This window comes from Austrofundulus limnaeus, unplaced genomic scaffold (genome assembly GCF_001266775.1).
Source record: "Austrofundulus limnaeus strain Quisiro unplaced genomic scaffold, Austrofundulus_limnaeus-1.0 Scaffold229, whole genome shotgun sequence".
NCBI classification, from domain to species: Eukaryota; Metazoa; Chordata; class Actinopteri; order Cyprinodontiformes; family Rivulidae; genus Austrofundulus; species Austrofundulus limnaeus.
Window position 1 is genome coordinate 289,964 of NW_013952631.1, and position 21,716 is coordinate 311,679.

At 37.4% G+C, this 21,716-nt stretch overlaps 1 protein-coding gene across 1 annotated transcript in view; it reads right to left on the reverse strand.

The window, feature by feature from the left end:
* Positions 1-21,716, reverse strand: part of cntn1a (contactin 1a) — a 91,917-nt gene that overhangs the window by 42,941 nt on the left and 27,260 nt on the right. The window contains exon 2 of the mRNA XM_014019739.1: positions 1,100-1,235. Coding sequence (XP_013875193.1) covers positions 1,100-1,154 — 55 coding nt within the window. The 5' untranslated portion in view covers positions 1,155-1,235. The remainder of the gene's footprint in view (positions 1-1,099; positions 1,236-21,716) is intronic.

The window sequence follows — 21,716 nt, forward strand, 5'->3', positions numbered from 1 at the left end:
ACGTGACATGTTCGTACGAACCCTTTGTACGAACAAAAGTAAGAGAAATTTAGGATAAGAATACGAACATGTTCTTGCATGAGGCCCAATAAATCTATGTCTGATAAATTTGAGCATCTTGATGAAAAAGGTGTAGTGAAAAGCTCTGTATTTGTCCTTTTTTATTCTTTTGTATATGAATTGCTCGAGGCATGGGAACACACAAAGGAGGTTGTTGCTTTTCTAGACAGGTCATTTTTCAGATGTACTGTTTTCTGTCCACTCTGCTTTGTTTCCAGCACAGCTGATTGCACAGCAGCATGCCGAAGAGACAGTTGCAAACGTTAAGCCCTCAAAAGGCACATGCCTCTTTCCTTCTGCGCCTGTCAGATATGTAACTTTGGTTAAAAACTCCTGCCTTTTTTACTTACCCTTTGCATAATTATTTGCCTTAAATTGAATTAAAGCTGACTTCATGGTTACATCATATCATTCTAATGTAATTATCTGTATTTCCTTAAAGCCCTCATCCCTGTCAGCATCAGTTCTTTCACTACATTTATTAAAGCTAACAGTTTGTTCACACTTTGTCTTCATTAAGAGCTAAATTGACAACCCAGTTTTGACACATTCAATACTGCACAAGCAGTTTTCCACCAGGGAGATTTCTATGCTTTGTTGTTGAAATCAAAAAGAAAACTCTTCATCTGTTTTTGTAGCCGCCACGAAAAAGAAACCTGTTTCATTCAAACGTTGTTGGTGTTGTGAGGATTTTTGTCGAGTGGGTTTTAGGATGGTGATATTTGATGAGTTTGGCCATAATTGTATAAAATCTTTTCAAATTCAATGTTTTACTCACAGGAAATGTTTGAAAAGCTAATTGTCATCTACGTTGTACTTGCTTGCATCAATTCAATTTATAATTTTAATGTTTTCATGTCAAGTCCAGCTCTTTGCAAATCATATGAAAGCACCCATGAAGACATACAAAAGCAGTTTGATTGGCTGTGATGTTTTAAGATTTGATGCTTCTCCCAGCACAGCAGGGATTCAAAACACGTTTTAACACTTGCTCTGATTTAATTCAATTCTTTTTTTATTCCAACTGAATTCTACAGACCTGCCGGTGAGAGAGAAAGGACGAGGAGATGGAGGAGCAGGAGGAGGCGCAGCATGATGTTGAAGTGAGAACCACCTGGTGGGGTCGAAGCTAGAAGCTCAGTGGGTGAAACATGAGCAGAACCTTTTGGTTTTCCCTGAGGAATCAAAAATTGAAAGGGGGTGGTATCAGAAACACAGAACACATTACAGAAGAACATTTAGTTGTACATGTATTAAGAAATTCTTAAACCCTTCCTTGACATTTGAAATAATGAAAAAAAACACAGTCCAGCTGCACAAAATGTGTTTTACTGGTTCATCAAATAACTGTGTTGGCCTCTGCCCCCCGGGTCAACTGTGGAAGCTCAAAATGTGTGTTTTGTGTGACTCCCAGCTAATAGCACATCATATTTTCACATACTATTTATAAAATTGACCGAGTTACATCCGCGTGTGTTTTCAAAGTCAGTTAGCTGTGGTAGCCGTCTTGAATCAAGTTTTCTCCAAACGTTACCCAGTTGTACAGGTGCATCCGTTATTTTTTTAGATTTTCAATAAAATCTGCAATCTGTGCTGGTAAAATAAAAAAAACTGAAAATATTGATTAAAGCAATGGTTGAGATTTGCATAAAACATGTCCACAAGAGACACTATCCTGGGATTCCACTAAATAAAATAGAAAATAATCTTCAGAATCTAAATTAAATCCATTTTTTAACAGGTACATCTTCACAAATAACTTTTCTGATTTCCTTTGAAATTGATAAATTTGTCAAGAAAGGGGTCTCAGTCACTAAGTAGAAGTTTCTTAGTGTGAGAGAGGATTTTGTCAAAAACATGATTGGTCTGTCTGACGTTTGTGGGAGGATTCTGGTAAAGACATGATTGGTTGGATTGACTATTTTGGGTTGGGTTTAAAAAAGGCATAAGAATTTGGTTAGATGAATGCTGGAAATGGTCAGAAGGTGCCTATAACTTTATGTATAAACATTAATTTTACTCATACCACAAGACATGAAGGTGCTATAGTCACATGAATGTTGAACACCGTACATGTGGATGGGCATGTAGCAATTCAGCTTGGTTAAAGCAGCCCTAACTCTCCTGGAAAAAGATTGCCATTTTGGAATTTGGATATAGTATTAGTCATAACTCGAGACAGGAAGCTGCTAGTCAAATTTGAAGTCAAAACCCATGTTTACATGTTCACAGTATTACCATTGCTTCATCTTTTACCTTGCCCCACAAGACAAGTCAATGTGACCAATCAATGTTTTGCTAAACTCCGCCCACACTCAAGAAGCTCTGCCTATTTTCTAAACTCTGCAATTCCCAGTTTGGACAAACCCCAACCGCACCAAGAACTCATCCAATTATGGTTGGAACAAACGCAGACAAGAAACTCCCCCATGTACTTCAGAGACCATGTAAGTGAAGAGAAATATGAACAATCTCAGAAGTTCTGAACATGGTTTTTATCACTCTCATCCTCACTGTAAACAACATCTCATGTGGCAGAATGTATTTAACTGGGTTAGGATCACCAAGCAATCAGTTCCTTTGTTCACACCAGAGGCAGCCAAGTCTCTGCTTCCTGTCAGCCTCAAAGGAGTTTGCTTCTTGATAGGTTGATGCTGGATGATTGACATTTAGACAATTTTATGAGACATATCCAGAAAGCTCACTTCCTCAAAGATCTTTCCACCAGCTCAGCCTCAAGCCTGGTGGAGAAAAAAAAAGATGAAAAGCAACAGCTGTCTGCGGAAGGACCCTCGACGGAAGAAATGACAGCAATAGCAAGAAGATGAACACTTATCTCTCAATGAGTTCAGGTGAGATTTATTGGTTTATTTCTTTACAGATGTAGGTCAGAGTAAGGACAGATGGATTAATCCATTAACTGAAAAATTTGCCTTTTTTGTAAATCGACATCATCAGCCATGCCTGGACACACCTGATGAATTAAAAACAGGCATATTTGTGGGCAGAACAATGTGTTGTGACTTTTAAAATAGGAGTGCTTTATTTTAGCACAACGCTGGCAGATGTTGACCAGAGTTTTATGCTAACTTTACACTTTACAAGTTTTTACTAACTAATTTGTATTAACAGTTTGTGGGTCCAAACCAGACATTCCATCAATGATGTTGCCTTGGAAGAAGCTCCGCAATCCTGGACCTCTTTGATCAATACCCACTATCAATCAAAACTCAACCAGCATGTTTTCCCATCATTGATCAAGCTAATTCCAGGAAGTCTGAAGTCTGCTATTTAACTCAGTCCAGAGTCAGCCTGGTACCCTCACTCACCCTCACTTTTGTGCATACAGGAAAATGTTTAAGATGTAGCATTTATTTTAAAATGCTGTACTTAGAAAAATCATTCTTATATCTTGTCTCTAAAAGTTAAAACCAAAACAAGTGTTTCCAGTAATATAATAGGCTACAAGGGTTCCTGAGCAAAAGGGCTAAATTTAAAACTTAAATAACAAAAAAAGCAAAGATTTAACTGCATAAACCAATAATATTTGGGGTCACAATTTCTGCAATTGTTATTTTAGTGAAGCAGAAGCTAAGATGAAAACCACTGCTCTAAACCGTCTACTAAACGGTGCAACAGGTTAGCCAATGGTAATCTGCTGGTTAAAATCCTTGTCTCTATTATGCTTTTTATCAACTTCTGTGTTTCTTTGTGTCTTTCTCCTTTCCCAACAAACCCAGTCGGTCTAGGCGATGGCCGCCTGTCGCTGGAGGTTTCTTCCTGTTAAAAGGGAGTTTTTCCTTTCCACTGTCGCCAATGCCCTGCTAAGAATGAGATATTGTGATGAAGTGATTCAACACAATCTGCTGGCTTCTTTAGGATGACTGATTTTTGTATAATATCCTAAGACGTTTGTTGTGTCTTGGTACCATACAAATAAACTGAGTTGAATTGGATCCTGTAATAATTTAGCAATTGCCAATAAAACATACACTTTAAGGACACATGTTCACCTCTTTTCAGAGTCCACATAACTTTGTGGTAAACTGTTATCTTCAGTAAGGTCTCTTATTATTGGTTAAAACTGAAGGCTCACTGGATTTACAGCTCAACTCCTTCCAGGCCTGCTGCAGCTGTGTAAGATCTGATAACAGGCCTAGCGAACACAGGTTTACGGTGATACTCTGGCCCATTGAGTGGGGTGAAGATCTGGTACGGTCCAGTTTCATTACCAGTGGGAGCAGGGACTGACTTCCAAAACTACAAATCCTAGTATGCAGTCCCATTCAGTGGGTTAGTGTTCAGTTCCTGGTTGATAAATGTGATCAGCTCAATAACTGCTTTTTTCTGTTGTCTATATCACATAATTGTGATCTATCGTAAAAATTCGGAGGAGCATTCTCCTTCAAGTTTCCACCTCTGAGCCCCTTGGGGCCTCTCAACAAGCCTGTAGAGTGTTTAGTCATCATAAATATGAGCAGTAGTTTGTGTAATATGAGAAATGCTTTGAGTTTCTTAATTACTTCAAATGTAAATGCTTCTAATCAATTAGTTCTGAGCCTTGAGCTATTCCCTTTACCAATGATTGCATGCTGTACTAGTAAATTAGGATGCAAACTATTCATAGTGTAATAGTCATCATTTGGTGTCATTTTTGAAAATCAATCAGCACCAGAATCAGATTTTAGAAAATCCAAATTCATTGAACTTTAAATCTGATCCAAAATGTTTCAAGTCATTAGAAGAATTTGTTTCATTTTTTATCAAGCTTTCAATAAAAGTCAAAGAGTTTAGCCAGATGCTCATTCTAAGCCTGAACAAATGGTCTCAGACTATTTCAAATCTGCCTCAGCAGCCAAACATCATTTTCTTTATTGTCAAACTCACATGTAGTCATTTTCTGGCTTCACGCCGCTGAAGCATCAAATCTGTGAAAAACCAACCTGTTCAATTTATTTCTCAGGTCAGGCCTAATTGGAGAGCGTTGATTAGAGAGTAATCGAACATGAGGCAGACTCTATTGATTCTACGGGAACAGATTGAGGTGTCAGCTGGCGGAGACTCAGACGCATGACACAAGGAGTGAGATATCAGAGCTCACAGGACAAATACAGTCTTATTGCAGAAAATGGGTTACAATGCACTCGGGGGGGGGGGGGGGGGGGGGGTACAGCTTTGAATGACCAGAATCACAGCCAATGTAAACTGCATGCACACAAATGAAAGTACACACGGGAGATGGCCTCAGACATCCTATAACTTCGACTGTGTGTCCAATGTGTTGAACATTCAGTAATGTCTGCTCTACAGCTGCAAGAAAGTCGTACAGAGGGGACTTCATCTCTATGTGGGGCCGTATCCTAGCAACACCTTTCAAACGCAGCAGTTTGTGTGCAGCGGGGGGTGGGGGGTGGGGGGGGTTGTGACCAGCAATGAAACTATGCAAACACTTATTTTATTTTGGAACAATGCTGCTGTTGTGGGAGGGAGGAAAACCTGCAACGCTTTCCTCATCTATTTAAGAAAATCTCATCTTGAAGTCGGACAAAGCTGGGATAAATTTGTGTATTTTTTCCATCTCGCTCGCTCTGACGCAGTCGTTTCTGTTGCTCATCAACATAAATGCTCCTAATAGAAGCACTTAAGAGATTAGAGGGAAAACAAAAGAAGCCCCATTACTGCATTCGAGAAGTGAAAAGGACAGATCCCATCCATCCCATTATGGACTGTCACTGGATTGATGAACGGCAACAACCTATCAGGCTAGCGCCACACAAAACGCTCATACAGTCAGCATTAATGCTGCCTCCTACATTTCCTGTCTTAGCTCAGAAGCTTGAATACATGTGCTGAGAGCGTGCCATACATCATCATGAAGCACAAGACCTAGACGTGAAAGCCTTCAAACGAGGCCTTCTTCTCCACCATAAATCACTCTCAGAACACTGGTGCCACATCTATGACTGCTTTTAGCTTGATTTTAGTGGTGGACTTCTGACACACAGATGTTAACCTCCAGCTTTGCTTTGCTTTCTTAATTTCATTTTTTTAATGTCCTTACTTCACTTTAAATGCTTTAGGTTTCCTCTTTGTTCTGAAAGTGGAGCTCGTGTTACAAGCAGAAGCTCCTGGTGGCAGGTATTGCTATTTAACTGCTGCAGTCCAGTGATCAATAAGGGCTTTAAAGCTATTTTTATGCCCCTAAAGTTTCCTAAAGGCTTTTCTGTGTTTGGTCCAGAGGGAACCGATTGATTAAACAAGAAATTTTCCCTTTCAAGCCTGTGCAGATCTAATCATGTGTGGGGGGTGGAGACAGTGAGGACGACTCAGTGATTGGAAGGGTGGAAGACTTTTAAACCTAGATGTCACCAAGATGTTGGGGGAGCAATCCCATCTTTCCACCACCAAACCCCAAACTGTAATCAGTCATTGCCAAAAGATTAGCTATAATCCTTTAGGCGGAAGCCAAAGTGGGGTTAACGTGGGATTGGTTTTAATCAGGTCTACAACTGACAAGACAAGTGTCATCTCCTGCTGCATCTCAGTCAAGTCTGAACTAAGATTTAAAGAGGTTTAAATAAATCCAGTCATTCCTCTGCCATGGTAAGAACCAATGTGGGAATGCTGGTCGTGTTTGTTTGTCCATGAATTTGTTTCTTTCATGTGAAAAGTAGCAGGTCAAAGTATTTATCTTGTTGAAGCTGCCCAAATTTAATGATGTTCCATTCCTAAAAACCAAGATTTCATATCCTACAGTATGTATACTCATGAGCCAAAGAAGGATGTAGACTGTGTTTCAGTTCAGGGGCTGCAGCCTACATTTTGTGGGCTCCTAACGTGGCTCACAAAAACAAAGATGGTGAAGTGTGGAAAGTCATCACAGACCAAAGAACTTGTTTTGAAATATATATTTTGACACAGCTGTAGTTTGTGGGACCACTTTTGGTTTGGTCATGAATTTGGTATGGTTTTCAATGTTTATTGCTTGTGCTTCTTTTTTAATGATTGTGTGTCTGATTGTAAGAATATGTGTGAAGACATAGACATTGTTCCTTTATATGTTATGGTCTTAATGAAAAGCACATTGTATTGTTTGTGCATGAAATGTGCTTTATAAATAAAGTTTGCTTTGAAATATTGCACATATAAAGAAATCCTCCACCACAATTGTGGATTTATTTATAAAATTACTGTTTGTGGCAGCGTGGATCAAAGTTCCTGTTTAGCTGCAGATATTTTGATTCAAATATTGATACAAACTAATTGGCTTGCTGATTGGTCTTTTTCTAATGAAGGCAGCTGGAAACCTAATAAGAGATTTGTCTTTTTTCTTTTTAAGCAGAGAGTTGTGTTTTCATCAGAAGCAGCAGCTGTTTTCCAGAAGAGCAGGCAGGAAGTGTGTGCTCACCCCTCGCTCTCTGAGGAGTCCACTCTGCTTATTTTTTTCTCTGATGAGAAAGAGGCCAACCTGTATGGAACAGAAGCTGCCAGCGAGGATATATAAGGATCTGGCCTCCCAAGGGCTGAAGTCCAAGAGCTTTCTCCTTGTGAAAAAATGCCTGTGTGTAGAAGCAGCCTTGGCAGCTGTGCCAATAAGTCCAGAAGTACAAGATTAACAGTTTCTCTTGATGACAAATACAAACTGTTTTTAGATTTGTCTTGGAAGTTAACTACATTGGTTTTAATGATCTCTTGTAGTTTGAACCTTTGTTTTACATTAAAAAATGTCATTAACCAGGTATTTGCTTCTATCATAATATCTGTCTTATAGTATTTTATCATTTTGGGAAATTAAATGAATTCATGGAATAAGAATGAATATGCATGGAATCAAGATTCAAGATTCAAAGTGTTTATTGTCATATGCACAGATGAAAACATGTTTCCCCTGAGCAATGAAATTCTTACTTTGTCGTCCATTTTGAATGCCAACAGATAACCATATTAACAAAAGAAATGAATCATCACCGAAAGGACACAAACAATGTTGATTAGATAAAAGAGGAGACTAAACTAAGGATAATAACATCGGAAGGGAACAATATAATAACGAAAACAAGAAGGGAAGTCTACAATCTGTTTTAAAGTGTAATGTGCAAATGTGTAACAGGTAACAGTCTGAAATGTGCACATGTGCAGTAATAGTCCAAAGAATGTCACGTTCAGTTGTTTAAAAGTCTGATGGCACTTGGGRAAAATGAGTTCTTGTATCTGGAGGTTCTGCATGTCACACTTCTGTACCTCCGGCCGGAGGGCAGAGGTGTAAATAGTCCATGCTGGGGGTGGGTTGGGTCTTTGAHGATTGAGGCTGCTCTCCTGTGAACCCTGCATTGGTAGATGCTCTGCAGAGAGGACAGTGAAGTCCCTGTGATCTTCTCAGCAGTTTGTACCACTCTCTGCAGGTGTTTGCGGTCCATAATGGTGGCACTGTTGTACCAGGCTGTGATGCAGCTGGTCAAAATGCTCTCTACTGTGCAGCTGTAAAAGTTCCTGAGGATCCTTGTTGACATGCCAAACTTCTTTAGTCTCCTCAGGAAGTAACGTCTCTGTTGAGCCTTCTTGACCAGCTGTGTTGTGTTCTCAGTCCAGGTCAGGTCCTCAGTGAGGTGGACGCCCAGGTATTTAAAGCTGCTCACCCTCTCAACCTCGAGGTTTCCAATATACAGTGGCTGGTGCGGCCTCCTTTCCTTCCCCATGTCCACTATCAACTCCTTCATTTTGTCGATGTTGAGGGTGATGTTGTCCTCACACCAAGACACCAGGCCGGCTTCCTCCCTCCTGTAAGCTGCTTCATCCTCCCCAGTGATGAGTCCTATCACTGCCGTGTCATCAGCAAACTTCAGGATTATGTTGTTCTCATGGGAGGCAGCACAGTTGTGAGTGAACAGGGTGTAGAGGATTGGGCTTAGGACGCACCCCTGTGGGGTTCCGGTGTTTGTGTAAGTGAGATATTAGTTATATTTATTTGGATCTGTGACCGTTTCTCTAAAATGAGTGGACTTTTTTGAAAACTTTGACTACAGAACAAAATGAATGAATGTTTTTTTTTTCTTTTTTTTGAACATGAAATATTTGAATTCATCTAAATCAATCACCCTAATTACTATACAGATTACTTGATCAAAATAAATAAATAAATAAATATGTACAGTATGTGATTGTGGTGGCCTGATTGGTTGTAGAGATGGAGCATCAGCAATGAGAGTATCCACAGATTTCGATCACTATAAAAAAGGCATTATTCTTGGTAAACTCTAATGATTTGAATGATTCATTCTAAATGAATTAAGTCTTTTCATTATTTTCCCTGTTGTTCTAATATCTGACTAAAACTGATGACCTCATCCTGACAGGCTCTGAAACACCCTGTCTGTTACCAGAATGTTTACAGGTCAGAGAGTTCAACACATTGTGAACCATAGGATCACAGATCAGGGTTGGTAACAACTCTTATCCCAAATGGTGGCAGTTCATTTTGCTCTGCTGACCATCGTTGAGTAGAAAAGTCTGATTCTTCTAGAATAACGACATTTTTAACATCAGTATTGCACTTTGCATTACTGACACACCCTGAAACCTGCTAATGTCTAATTCAAGTTCAAGAGATTTACATAAAAAACAACTATCTAAGAATCTTTACAGTTTAAAGGGTTTACTGTTGATTGTCAGTCTGGAATTACTTGTTCCTGCGTTAATTAATTTCATTGTTGTGGTCTTTATTTAATTTAAAACTAGGCTAAATGAATTTAGTTCATGTAGAAAAAGAAATTGATGAATCCGATTGACTAGCACGTTTACACTTCAGTAACTAAACCTTCCTATTTGTCCTTATATGCATGCAGCCAGGTGGTTTTTACAAATGGAAATAACCTGTTTCATGTCTTTGTGCTGAGTGAAGCACTGATTTGACTGCAGGCCATAACTTATTTAGTGCCAAGATTATTGATTTTCTTGTATCTTTTTTCTCAGAAATTCAATAAATGTATTTTACCAGTTACCTGGTTCCACTGAGCAGCTGTTTCCTGTGGGATTTATTATTACGTTTCTCCATCAAATTTTCTCCTAACAAGGCAGCACATTCTGACTTTTACTGAAGCATGGGATATGTTAATGTAATGAAATATGGCTACCGGGGCCTGGTTATTAGAACATCCAAATATTTCCAGTGCACCAGAAAAGATTTAATGTCATTGTCCCAAGAAAAATAAATAAATAGGTGACAGAGATGGAGGGGAATATTGATTGAAACCAAATACAGATGAAACTGAAAAACATCGAGTCTGACAGCATTTCAGAGAGGCAGCGATGATCTGTTCTGCTCTGTGGGGCATTACTTTTGAATCTCGTTAGATTAATTCATCCAGAGCTTGTGAAGCGAACACCACTAAATTTTGCCAGGATTTGCTAAAACAAGTTTCAAAATGGTCTGGTGTTTTTAAGAAGCTTGACAGAAAGAAGTACAGAAATCAAATTAACAGCCAGTTTCCATGTTCTCTTTCAAACGGTGTATTTTTAGAAAGCACTACATTATAAAGTCTCCATTACTCTATTTTTTAGCTGCTTCTTTTCCTTTCATAGTGAAAATTTTAAAATTGAGCATTAAGAACTAAATACCTCTTCCAATTTGCACCAGTATTTTTTTATTAACTTGCCCTCTATGAGCTCATAAACCTCCTCCACTGTTTTTAATCAAAAATCTCAGAATTCAGCACGATCCATTTCTTTCTGATGCTGAATCAGACCCATTTTACCAGACAGAATGAATTATTTATGAGAAAAATCATTGATTAAAAATGCCAAAAATACATCTGAGCCAGGCTCTGCGAGGTGAAAACCAAATGTGCAGTAAATGTATCTGCAGAAGCAAAAACAGAGCCAGCAACAGGCACGCATGTCTTTACCTTTCAGAACAGAATGATTTCGTTCGGTAAATGACACACACATTAGTTATTTAAGCCTATTACATGGTAGATGAAGCAGTAACCCCCAGACAGACACAACACCTGCAGAAAAAGATGCTCAGTGCTGCACAGATCCCTTCTTGTTATACGTGCACAGCCTGGGCACTTGATTGGAAAAAAAGTCTCAGTTTTTGTGATTGTCACAGCTTGATTTGTCCTGTTGGCAGAACTCAGTTGTTGCTTAATTTGTTTGGTAACCTTGAAACACAGCCAGTAAATTTCTCTAGCGGGAAAAAGCTCACTCCATGATTTGTAAATTAGACCTGAACAAACTAAAACTAATCAGCCACAGAGCAACAGACATACTTGTTTTAAAAGGTAGTCAATTGTTGTGCAACCTATCTTATAGTAAGTATTTTTTAATGTGTAATTATTTCTTTCCAGTTGCTGAATTTGTATAAACTTTATGAACCTGTGTGGAGTAGCTGATATTCGTGGTGTAAACTGCAGATTATCCACCCGTGCCTTTCTCCGGGCAATCCTGTCTCACTCCTCCTACCTTCTTCTCTCCTTTCTTCTCTCTTAGTCTTTGAATTTCCTTCAATGAAAGCAGTCATGCTAATGTAAGCTTTTAATCTCAAACCCTGCCATCAACACAATACCCCCTACGACCACAATGCCTCAGTTCCCTCAGACGGCCTAAATATCAATAATAACGGTCATTTAACTCATAAGCACTTGAGCTAGACTCCTCAATGCTTAAACACCATAGTAACACCTGATAAAGCATTTTATGTCATGCAATGTGGCTATTTTTTAATGTTCTTCATCTTCATTTTACTTATAGGAAATAAATAAACACATTCCTTTTCATTAGCTCGATTCATGCATTTGATCCAGAATCCTCAACACTGATTTTTTTAAATGCCTAATAAGGCCACGTGAAAATAAATCACAGTATCATCATGCTAATATTAAATCTAAATATAAGATGTGACTTTTGATTATCTAACCATGTCCTTAACTGTGTGGTTTATCTTTAAAATAGTTCATAATACAGCACCTATACAAGCAAAATTATTTTTACTGCTTATGAGGATGTAAAGTCTTTTCATTTAGGCCCCCCTCAAACTGGACAACGACCCAAATATTCGAGGTTTGCAGGTTCTTGACAAGGTCTACAAACTTGCATTAGGAACATATTCATGTGATAAATCTTGTGCCAGCAGGAATTGAATTTGAATTGTTCAGATTGAATCTGGATGTGCGTAATTTGAAATTGAATAAATTGGTTTGAAAATAAATTTCACTAAATTGAAACTGAATTTAATGATTTGAAACTGAATTTAAAGATTAGAATTTGAATTAATTTGCTTTGAAACTGTATTTTGGTTTATTAAAAATTCAGTTTGACTACTTTCACTTTCAGTTCTAGAATTCAATTTCAGTTCTGAAATTCAGATTTTTGTGTCACACATCCTGGTCAATTCTGTTACATAACTCTGTTACATACAGAAGGGAAACGTCACCAAAGTGAAACATAAATCTGTCGATCTGTGTTTGATTACTCTGGCTGGCTTTCCCAAGGACCAGGATGTGTGACACAAAAATCTGATTTTTGGAAGTGAATTTGAAAGTAGTCAAACTGAATTTTTAATAAAGCAAAATACAATTTCAAAGCAAATTCATTTAGATACAAAACTTTAAATTCAGTTTCAATTTGGTAAAATTAATTATATTTGAAGTTGTGCGTACTGGGCCAGTGAACTAATCAATAACTGACTTCAAATTTGGCCAGCAGCCCTGCCTGACTAGAACACCAGGTCTCTGGGTTCCAGAAATCAGACTGAAAGTGGGCAATAAAGGCTAAAGCAAATATGCAAAACGCAGGTTTGTACCCAGACTGGATATGATGAGCTGGGCCTGATTTGCATGAAAAAAAAACACAAGAAAACAAAAAATAGCTATAGAAAGATTGAAAGCAGGGCTGTGTTGGTTTAATTTGGTGGTAGCAGCATAGGATCCTGGGGTGGAGCATGGAGGAGTATATCTATGACATGCAGTTCCTTTAACAAGAATTTGAAGGAGGACTGGCCATGCTAGCCTCAGGTTCATGACATGTTCATGGAAGCAAACTTGATCCGATGTGATACCCACAGCAATAGTGTCATGCTTGCATTGTGGGATCTGTGTAGCTTGACTGTGATACAACATTTCTTTCAAGTATTTCAAGTACTATTAAAATGTTAAAACATTAAACTCCAAAGACAATTATTGAACCTAAGCGTGATATTATTTGTCACTGCCATCATTCTTTGGCATGCAGTATATTCTCTGCTACAAAATAAACAACTTTTCAGTGTTATTTAAGCACCAATCTTTTGGCACCACAGCCTCAGAATAGTGTGGTACATTCCGCTATTACCATGTTGCTAAAGTGAACCACACACACACACACACACACACACACACACACACACACACACACACACACACACANATTTGGGGTCACAAGTTTTTGCCATGAATATTTTGTGGGTCAGAAGATAAAAAGTTTGGGAATCACTGAACTAGTGGACAAATTTGAACAAATGTTACAAAAATAAATCACTGGGTGCATGTCTAAAAAGTGATTGAAAACCAAAATAAAAACGGCTGCCACAGCTAAACACAAAAAATAACTTTAACTTCGTTAAATTTACAAATATTGGGTTAAAGTTTGATGTGGTAGTTTAAAGTCATCCCATGTTATAACACTGAGCACTAACAGAAAATAAGTACACAATCCCAGTGACGTTGTGAAACATACCAAGGACCATTTAAATGAAGATGCCACACAAGAATCCAGGTTAACACAAACAAAGTTTAAATACATTCATCCTGTCAGTCTGCAGCAGAGCAGCGCTCAGCAGGAGGTATTATTCTGGGAGGAAAGTAATGATCTGTTCTCTCTGCAGAACTCTGCAGAATCCAAAATACACAAACACGCCTTATAATAATCCAAAGTAAGAAAGCAAACTTTACCAACTTTTCACTTCATACACAGTACACACACACACACACACACACACACACACACACACACACACACACCCACACACACACACACACACACACACACACACACACATTTTTCCAAGAATGGAAAGTATGTCACATTGTGTGTGATAAATTGTGTCATGAAAGTGAAGGTCAGAAGAGACTTCCATTCAATCAAGAGAAGAGTGCTCTGCTTAATTATCTCGTGCCACATCTATCCAATAAGGATTTTGGATAAGCTGCTTCTTTAGGAGTGCCACATGCTTTTAGAGCTTCATGGCTTGGTCTCCATTAGCAGCAACTGTAAAATATTATAACTAATTGCATCTGTAAGAGGACGGAGCTCAACAAATTCTTGATTCTACAACAGAACTGATAGAAGAGAATTCACAAATGTTTGCTAAATCCTAAAATATATCATAATAAAAATATATAATTTTTCGAGAAAGAAAAGGTTTAGAGATATTAAACATAAAGACCGCAAGGATTCCACAATGGACAGCTGCAACATCTGGCAAAAACCACTTCATCTTCAGCACTTTTTTAAACAAGGACTTCAGCATGAGACCTGAGATGAACTAGACAAAGAGATGTTTTAATAAAGTTTAACACTCAGGTAATGAAGTGTGTGTGGTATAACCACTATGTTCGTTGCAAACCTTCATGTGAAGAGCTATGATGGCAGTAAGGAGGTGAAAAGATGAGCTACTTAAAACACAATTTATAGTTTCCATGACCACTTGACTGCAAGTTGTAAATTTTGACACCTTTACCCATCTGTGAGAGTTCTCCAGGTCCATCTGTGGTCAACCATGTGCACCAAAGTAAATGGATTAACCTTTTTACATTTATGTAGCCCTTTTTGTAGTTTTATTGACCACTCAAACCATTTTTATACTTCCCATCCCATTAACCCATTCACATTCACACACACATAAAACTACACACAGATCAGTGCAACATGTTTTTTCTCAACAATACCTTGTGGATTGAGGAAGTTTGAATTGAATCACCATTGGCTGATTGGTGGATGATTGCTCTTCACAATTGCCTCCAAAAGAGATTTATATGTCAAAGCAGGTTATGAGGCTATGCATAAGCCATGGTAAACTTCTCGCTCAAAAGATGGCACCAAAAACAACAACATGCTGTACAGTATATCATATCACTCAGTAAATTCCTTTTGGGATCAATAAAATATTTTTTTAATGTATGCAGCATAATCTAGACAGATCTGACTTCTGAGTTTTAACTCCCATAACTCCTTCTGAATCTTTGTAGCTCCCTTTCAATCTCCATTTAAAAAAATTAAAGCAAAGACCCACAACACACCACTTTAAACACAACATCCTCTAATGTTGTTATTGGTGAATATCACGTGTGACTGACACAGTTACGTGAAACAATAAGTGTTCCTCTGATGGTGCCAAAGCAAACATATTGGGTTTTTTTATAATCTCTAGTAGCCCATATAAACCTCTGAGAGTTTAACAACTGGTTGTTCCAAAACCAGCTATGGAAACCATGCAGGACACTTTAACAGCTCAGGTTCACCATTTCCTCCAATATGTCTACCCTGCCAAGTGTCCTAAATACTTCACTTTATTGTCTGCCTAAGAAACAAGCCATGCTGTTGGAAGGAAGCACTCTCTTCTGAGGTGTAAAGGAGAAGCTGGGGACAGTGGAAATAGAAAAAGACCAATTCCCTGAGCAGGACAGGGAAGCAATGCAAATGGGAAAACAGAAAGTGAGCCTCTCCATAGAGAATACCCAAGAGAACAATCGTCTCACTATAGCTGAGTTGCTCTGTTCACACTGCAGCTCTTAAAGCTCAGATGCAATTTTTTTGCTCAGATATGATTTTTTTATTTGCACGCTCTCTCACATTACGTTTGGTCCAGTGTTTATATTTGATCTTGATGCTTGATGGCTCCTCTGGCTCAGCACTGTGTCTTTGGAATGAGAAATAACATGATGGCAGAAACAAACTCAAGTACTGTATTAACCTCATTATGTTAGTATTGATACCATCCAACACTGCAGTTAGTATCATATGTTGCTGTAGATTCTCAGTCACTCAGGATATGTCAAATTAAAAGAACCAAGGTGAAGCAACTGGACTTCTGTTCTTTAGCTGAAGATGTGTGAAGGTCCAAACTTTAAACTGCACAAGAATGTTATTGTTACTAATATTTGGACTAATGACCTTACCCCTCCCTCACTGATGTAAGTCAGATGAAATGTGACATGTCTGTTCAGTCCGATGTTGCTATGAATCGGAATTTAATACCACATAGGAGGAAAAACCTGGGTTGGATATTGAAAAATCTGATTCAGACTGCCATGAGAAAAATCAGACATTGGCAAGTATGACAAGGTAAGAACCTGTGTTTTTAAAACTGATGGCACAAAATGCTTTAATAAACAACACTTGTCAGCACCTGAGGTTTGGATTGGGCAGGTTGTAGACAACCTAGCAATAGAATAGAATAGAATAGAATAGAATAGAATAGAATAGAATAGAATAGAATAGAAACAGCCTTTATTGTCCTGCGTGGGGAAATTCAGGTGTACGTAGTAGCAGCAGCATGCACGTACATCAATCCACAAGAGTATGTTGCCATGTGACATTATCAATAGTAGCAAAAAATATTAGAATTTAAGATTGTAACAATGAAAATAAACATAGATCAAAGTCAAAATAAGAATAATAATTACAGTACCCCAATAGCAATTGCAATAGCACCAATGCCCTTCAGTAAAATCAGCAATCTGCAAAAATTTGCACATAACTTTAAACTTATTTAATGTATTGGATGAGGTCAAAAGAGTAGCAGATGTTGCTTTAGACCAAATCTAATCTGATGGTTTTGTGTTGTTTTCATCCAGCAGGAACATTACGCAGGGAAGCAAGATTTTTTTTCCTTTTAGCAAGCACTCTACAGTTATTCATAAAGTGTGAGTATGCTGGCTAAACAAAACTTGTGTAAAGGACTTAGAAGCATACAGCAGCGCACAGGCCCCAGAGTGCACTGACAAAGAACACAAGTCTTTTGTCAAACTGGCCACTTCCACAGTTATTTACCCAAGACTTTTGACTCAGCACCATCATAATGGGGAGACTGTTTCCTTCCTTCAGGTCATGTAATTAAAGATGCAGTACATTTAGTTTGTATTCAATGTTTATCCTGGCCGCAGCTAATGGACTTTATATGCTTCCCAGTTAATTGTTTGTATTTGTTTGGTAGACCCATCCTGAAGATTCTGATGAGACACTTATTATCTGAAGGGATTGTTTGAATTTTATAAAGTGGGATTTTGTGGAAAGGCTATGAACAATTAACATTCTAACTGTTGTAAATAACTCATTTAAGAGAAAAAAGTGTTCTTACAAGAAATGTTTATTAATAATGTGATTTTCTGTTAAATATGTCACAGATATTACTTTGATTAGCTTTTAGAAAAAACAAACTACATTTGGTAAAAATGTTTCATTCTAAGTGATGAAGATATGAGTCACATTTCCGATTAGTCTGAACTCTGCCATGCATGAGGTTTCTATTTCTGTGGGTCATAATTGACATGCTTCTCCATGTCAATGAATTCAAAATAAGACTGGGTGCAGAAATTAAAACATATTTTTAACTTTAACTGGCTTTTCTTTGTATTACATGATGCAATTTTACAGACAGAAAATGATTTGGGTTACTGTTTAAATTTCTGTGTGGATTACTAAATGTACACGTTGCACCTGAACACATCTTGAAGACAGACAGTTTATTGTCTACGTGTTGTACTAAAAAGTTGTGTATTTTTTAAGCAATTAAAAGTGTAGATTACATGATAGCTTATTTTTATCCAAGAGGAAGACCCAGCTCTAATAGTCATGGTTTGCCTCTGTTGGTCATATCTATCTGGTTTTACAGGTGACTACTCAAAGGAATTTATCAAAGAGTGTTAGTGACTTGTCACCGCACAGAGTTCATTAAAAAGAAGTGGTTTTTTTTTTTCGTGTCTTGAAAAGTTCTTGTTTTGGAGACGGGGTTTCTTTCTGATGGTGAGGACAAGTTAATTCAGGTGCAGGAAAATTGCTTCAGATTGCACAGGTCTGTTTCTTCCTTCAGCACCTTTGATTGCAGCTCACTGAATCAGTTGCAGAGAATAAAAGATAAAATGAACAAGCTAAAATGTAATTTAGCAGGAGGGAGGAAAAAGAGCTACTGGAACTTAATGTGTCAAAAGAGCTTGTGTGCTTGTTCATAAGAGCTGTACTGAGAGTTTTTTTTTCATTAAAGCAAGAACCTTGAAAAGCATTTGGCTCCTACTGCAACAGCTTTTTGTGATAGGTCAGGACAAAAGAAGTAGAAAAGAAAGGAAGTAGTATTAAAATACTAGTTAATATGGTCCATGAGAATAAATAAATGCATCCTCAGTATGAACATTTTTCCACATGTAAACTATAAAATATGTCATAATGTTATACTGTATTGATAGTTACCATATTGCATCATATTGGAACACTTTTATGACCAAATAAGCAAATATCAATATGATGCATAACAGCTTCAAATAGTAATATTTTCTGACTTTTAAAACAAAGCTCTAGAGCCTCGTATATAGAGTAGCTCTTAATATGTGTGGTATAACTGGACCCTTTATTGTGTTCATAAGAGCCACATGAAGGGGGAAGGGAAAGTACAAAGTCATGTTCCTCCCTGACCTTGGCACAGCTGGGTGAACATTACTGTAAGTGGTTGATATAAACACACAGAAGTGGTGGGGGTGAGGGCCCTTCATGCTATTTGATTGGCTAAAATGTAGTTTGAACAGACAGTAAACTATTTTGTCAGTCTTCGCAAAAAATCAAGGATTTTGTTTGTGTAAAATGAGTAGAATATGACATTACCTACAATGTTTTCAACAGCTTGTGTGGTGGAGCTTACACTTGCTACACAACCTGCTTTCTCTGGGTTTTCACAAACTCAGATCATTTCCTCTAGAATTCACTGGTTTGATTCATATTTAATGAATCCATTGTGCTTTTGAGCCATGCCAGAATGCAGCAAAACAGGCTCCAATCATAACACCAACATTTTCCCACACGGTTCTTGTGCAGGAACACACACATCCAAATCAAACGATTCTCTTTAAACCTTTATGCTTTTTTTTCTAGTTTGATTTTTAAACAACAACCTGACATGTTTATATAATCTTTTTCCTAAAGAGACATCGGTTGTCAGTGCTTTGCACATTAGCGTTACCACTAAAGTGAGATAATGTTTTGCTTGTGGCTGTATATTTTTTCTCTGTCATGTTAGTAAAAAATCCCATAAACCACTGGCTGGATTAAAATAGAATGTATATGTAAAACAAGATAGCTTCCCCAGTCAACTGACCCTAAAAAACACAAATGTAGCCACAACTTAGTCATTGTTATTGAGTGAATATTTGGTGAGGTTATAGTTTGGAGTCATCCTTAACTTGTATTTTGAGAGCTAACTGACTGCATTATTTTTACCGCTAACATTGAAGTAAACTCTTCTTGTCCTCTAGCAAAATATTTCATGACACACCATATTTTAATGAAACTTTCAGAAAGAACGTATTAATTTGGTGTGCAATAGTATTTGGAGACAACTCAATTCAAGATAATCATCACAGCTATATAAGAAAACAAAAAACTCAGTAAATTTTATAGATTTTGAGCAAAAGATTAATTTAACTAAATATACTGGCTTCCTTAAATAAATGACATAGTAACTGGCCGTTCACAATATATTGTATGTGGTTGTATTGTATTAGACTGGACTATTACTGGATTAAACTGACTGCAGTTGGATTTGAATCTGATATGTGTAAGCCTATTTTTTTCTGTTGCCCTGACAACTTTTGTTGTGATTTGTTGATATATAAATAAAGTGAAGTCAACTGAAATAAATACCGTTTAGTGAGGAAGTAGTTAAGACTAGTTCACAACACACACACTCCAAGCCCAAATCTGTCCCATTTGCATGGCATCATTTCGCATTAACTGTCTGTGTAAATCCTGTTTATCTGTTAGCAAACCATCTCATGAACTAGTGCAGTGTTTCCCAAAGTTGGGGTCGGGACCCAAAGTGGGGTCCCGAAACATCAAGGTGGGGTCCTGAAAAGATTTTCAGAATTAATTACATTTTTGCCTTAGTTGTTACAAAGGAGTGAGTTTGGTGTATTTAAAACGGATAAATGTAGTATAAAAATATTGTTACTATGCCCATGTTTGGTTGACCTGATACNTATATATATATATATACACAGTACAGACCAAAATTTTGGATGCCAAGATATGCGAAGCAGTAATCAAAGCAAAATATTTACTTTGAAGAACCTGGAATATAAGGAATATTTTCAGTTGTTTCACAATCTTTTGTTAAGTATACTGTATAATTACACGTGTTAATTTATAGTTTTGATGCCTTCAGTGTGAATCTACAATTTTCATAGTCATGAAAATCAAGAAAACTCTTTGAATGAGAAGGTGTGTCCAAACTTTTGGTCTGCACTCTGTTTGTGTGTGTGTACATATATGTACATACATACATACATACATACATACATACATACATACATACATTTATTTATTTATTTATTTATTTATTTATTTGTTTATTTATTTATTTATTTATTTATTTTACCCTTTGTGAAAAACACATCTTTCTCATATTAGGGTTTCATTCAGGTAAACATTCGTAAAGACAAAAACCTTAAAAAAAACTGACAGGGAAGTCAATAAGTACTGTGTGTACAGAAGTGGCAACAGATTATTATTTATTTTATTTTTTTTTTTTATTGATGTATCTTTGCAGAAAATGTTCTTGTAAAAAACGTGTAGTTCCTGCTTCAGTCATACCCTTACAGTATTTCAATTATTTCAGCAGAATGCTGGAGGGAAAAAAAGAAAAGGAAAACAATAGCTCGAACTCAGCATCAGAATGTGAATTATTTTCACTTGATTTGTTCACATCTAATCTCTTCTATTTTTTCTATCTTTCAAATATTGCATGACAAATTTTGCCAGGAAAAAAAAAATAGATTGCAAATGAACAGAATTGATCCATAAATAAAAAGCCTGTACGTTTGAATCACTTAAAGGGTTTTAAGAGAAGACACTAATAGCCCTCTGGAAAATCTCTACATCTTATGACACATGCCGAGTTGTTTACTTTACTAACTTAATCCTAACTGCTTCATTAAACTAACCCAGACTCTGTGAATCCCAAATGAAATATCAGATTTCCACACTGAGGAAGAAAGCAGACTCCCTATGCGATCACTGATAAATAAGTCATCAAGAAGCGCATGAAGGGAACATATTCAACACAAAATATGGCCCCTTGTGTGATAAGATCAGCAATTTCTCACTCCTAAATATCTCTTGTGGCACTTCAGAGCCGTGCGGTTCAAACAAGAGGCACCTCCTCCAATGCTGAATGTAGAAAAACAAAGATTCACTCTGTGAAACGACTGACACACTGTATTAGCCTGCACCAGTGCTTTTTAAGCAGTGACATGCATATTCATGCCTACCCATCAGGAAACCTTCCACTGTACTTGTGCCCCTGCAGGCTCTGCAAGTTGTTCTATTTGGGTGCATTTATGTGTAAAATATTAGTCAGCTTTTATTTGGCACCTATATACATGTCATCCCTGAAAAGCTGTGCGCTGTTAGAAGCTGTC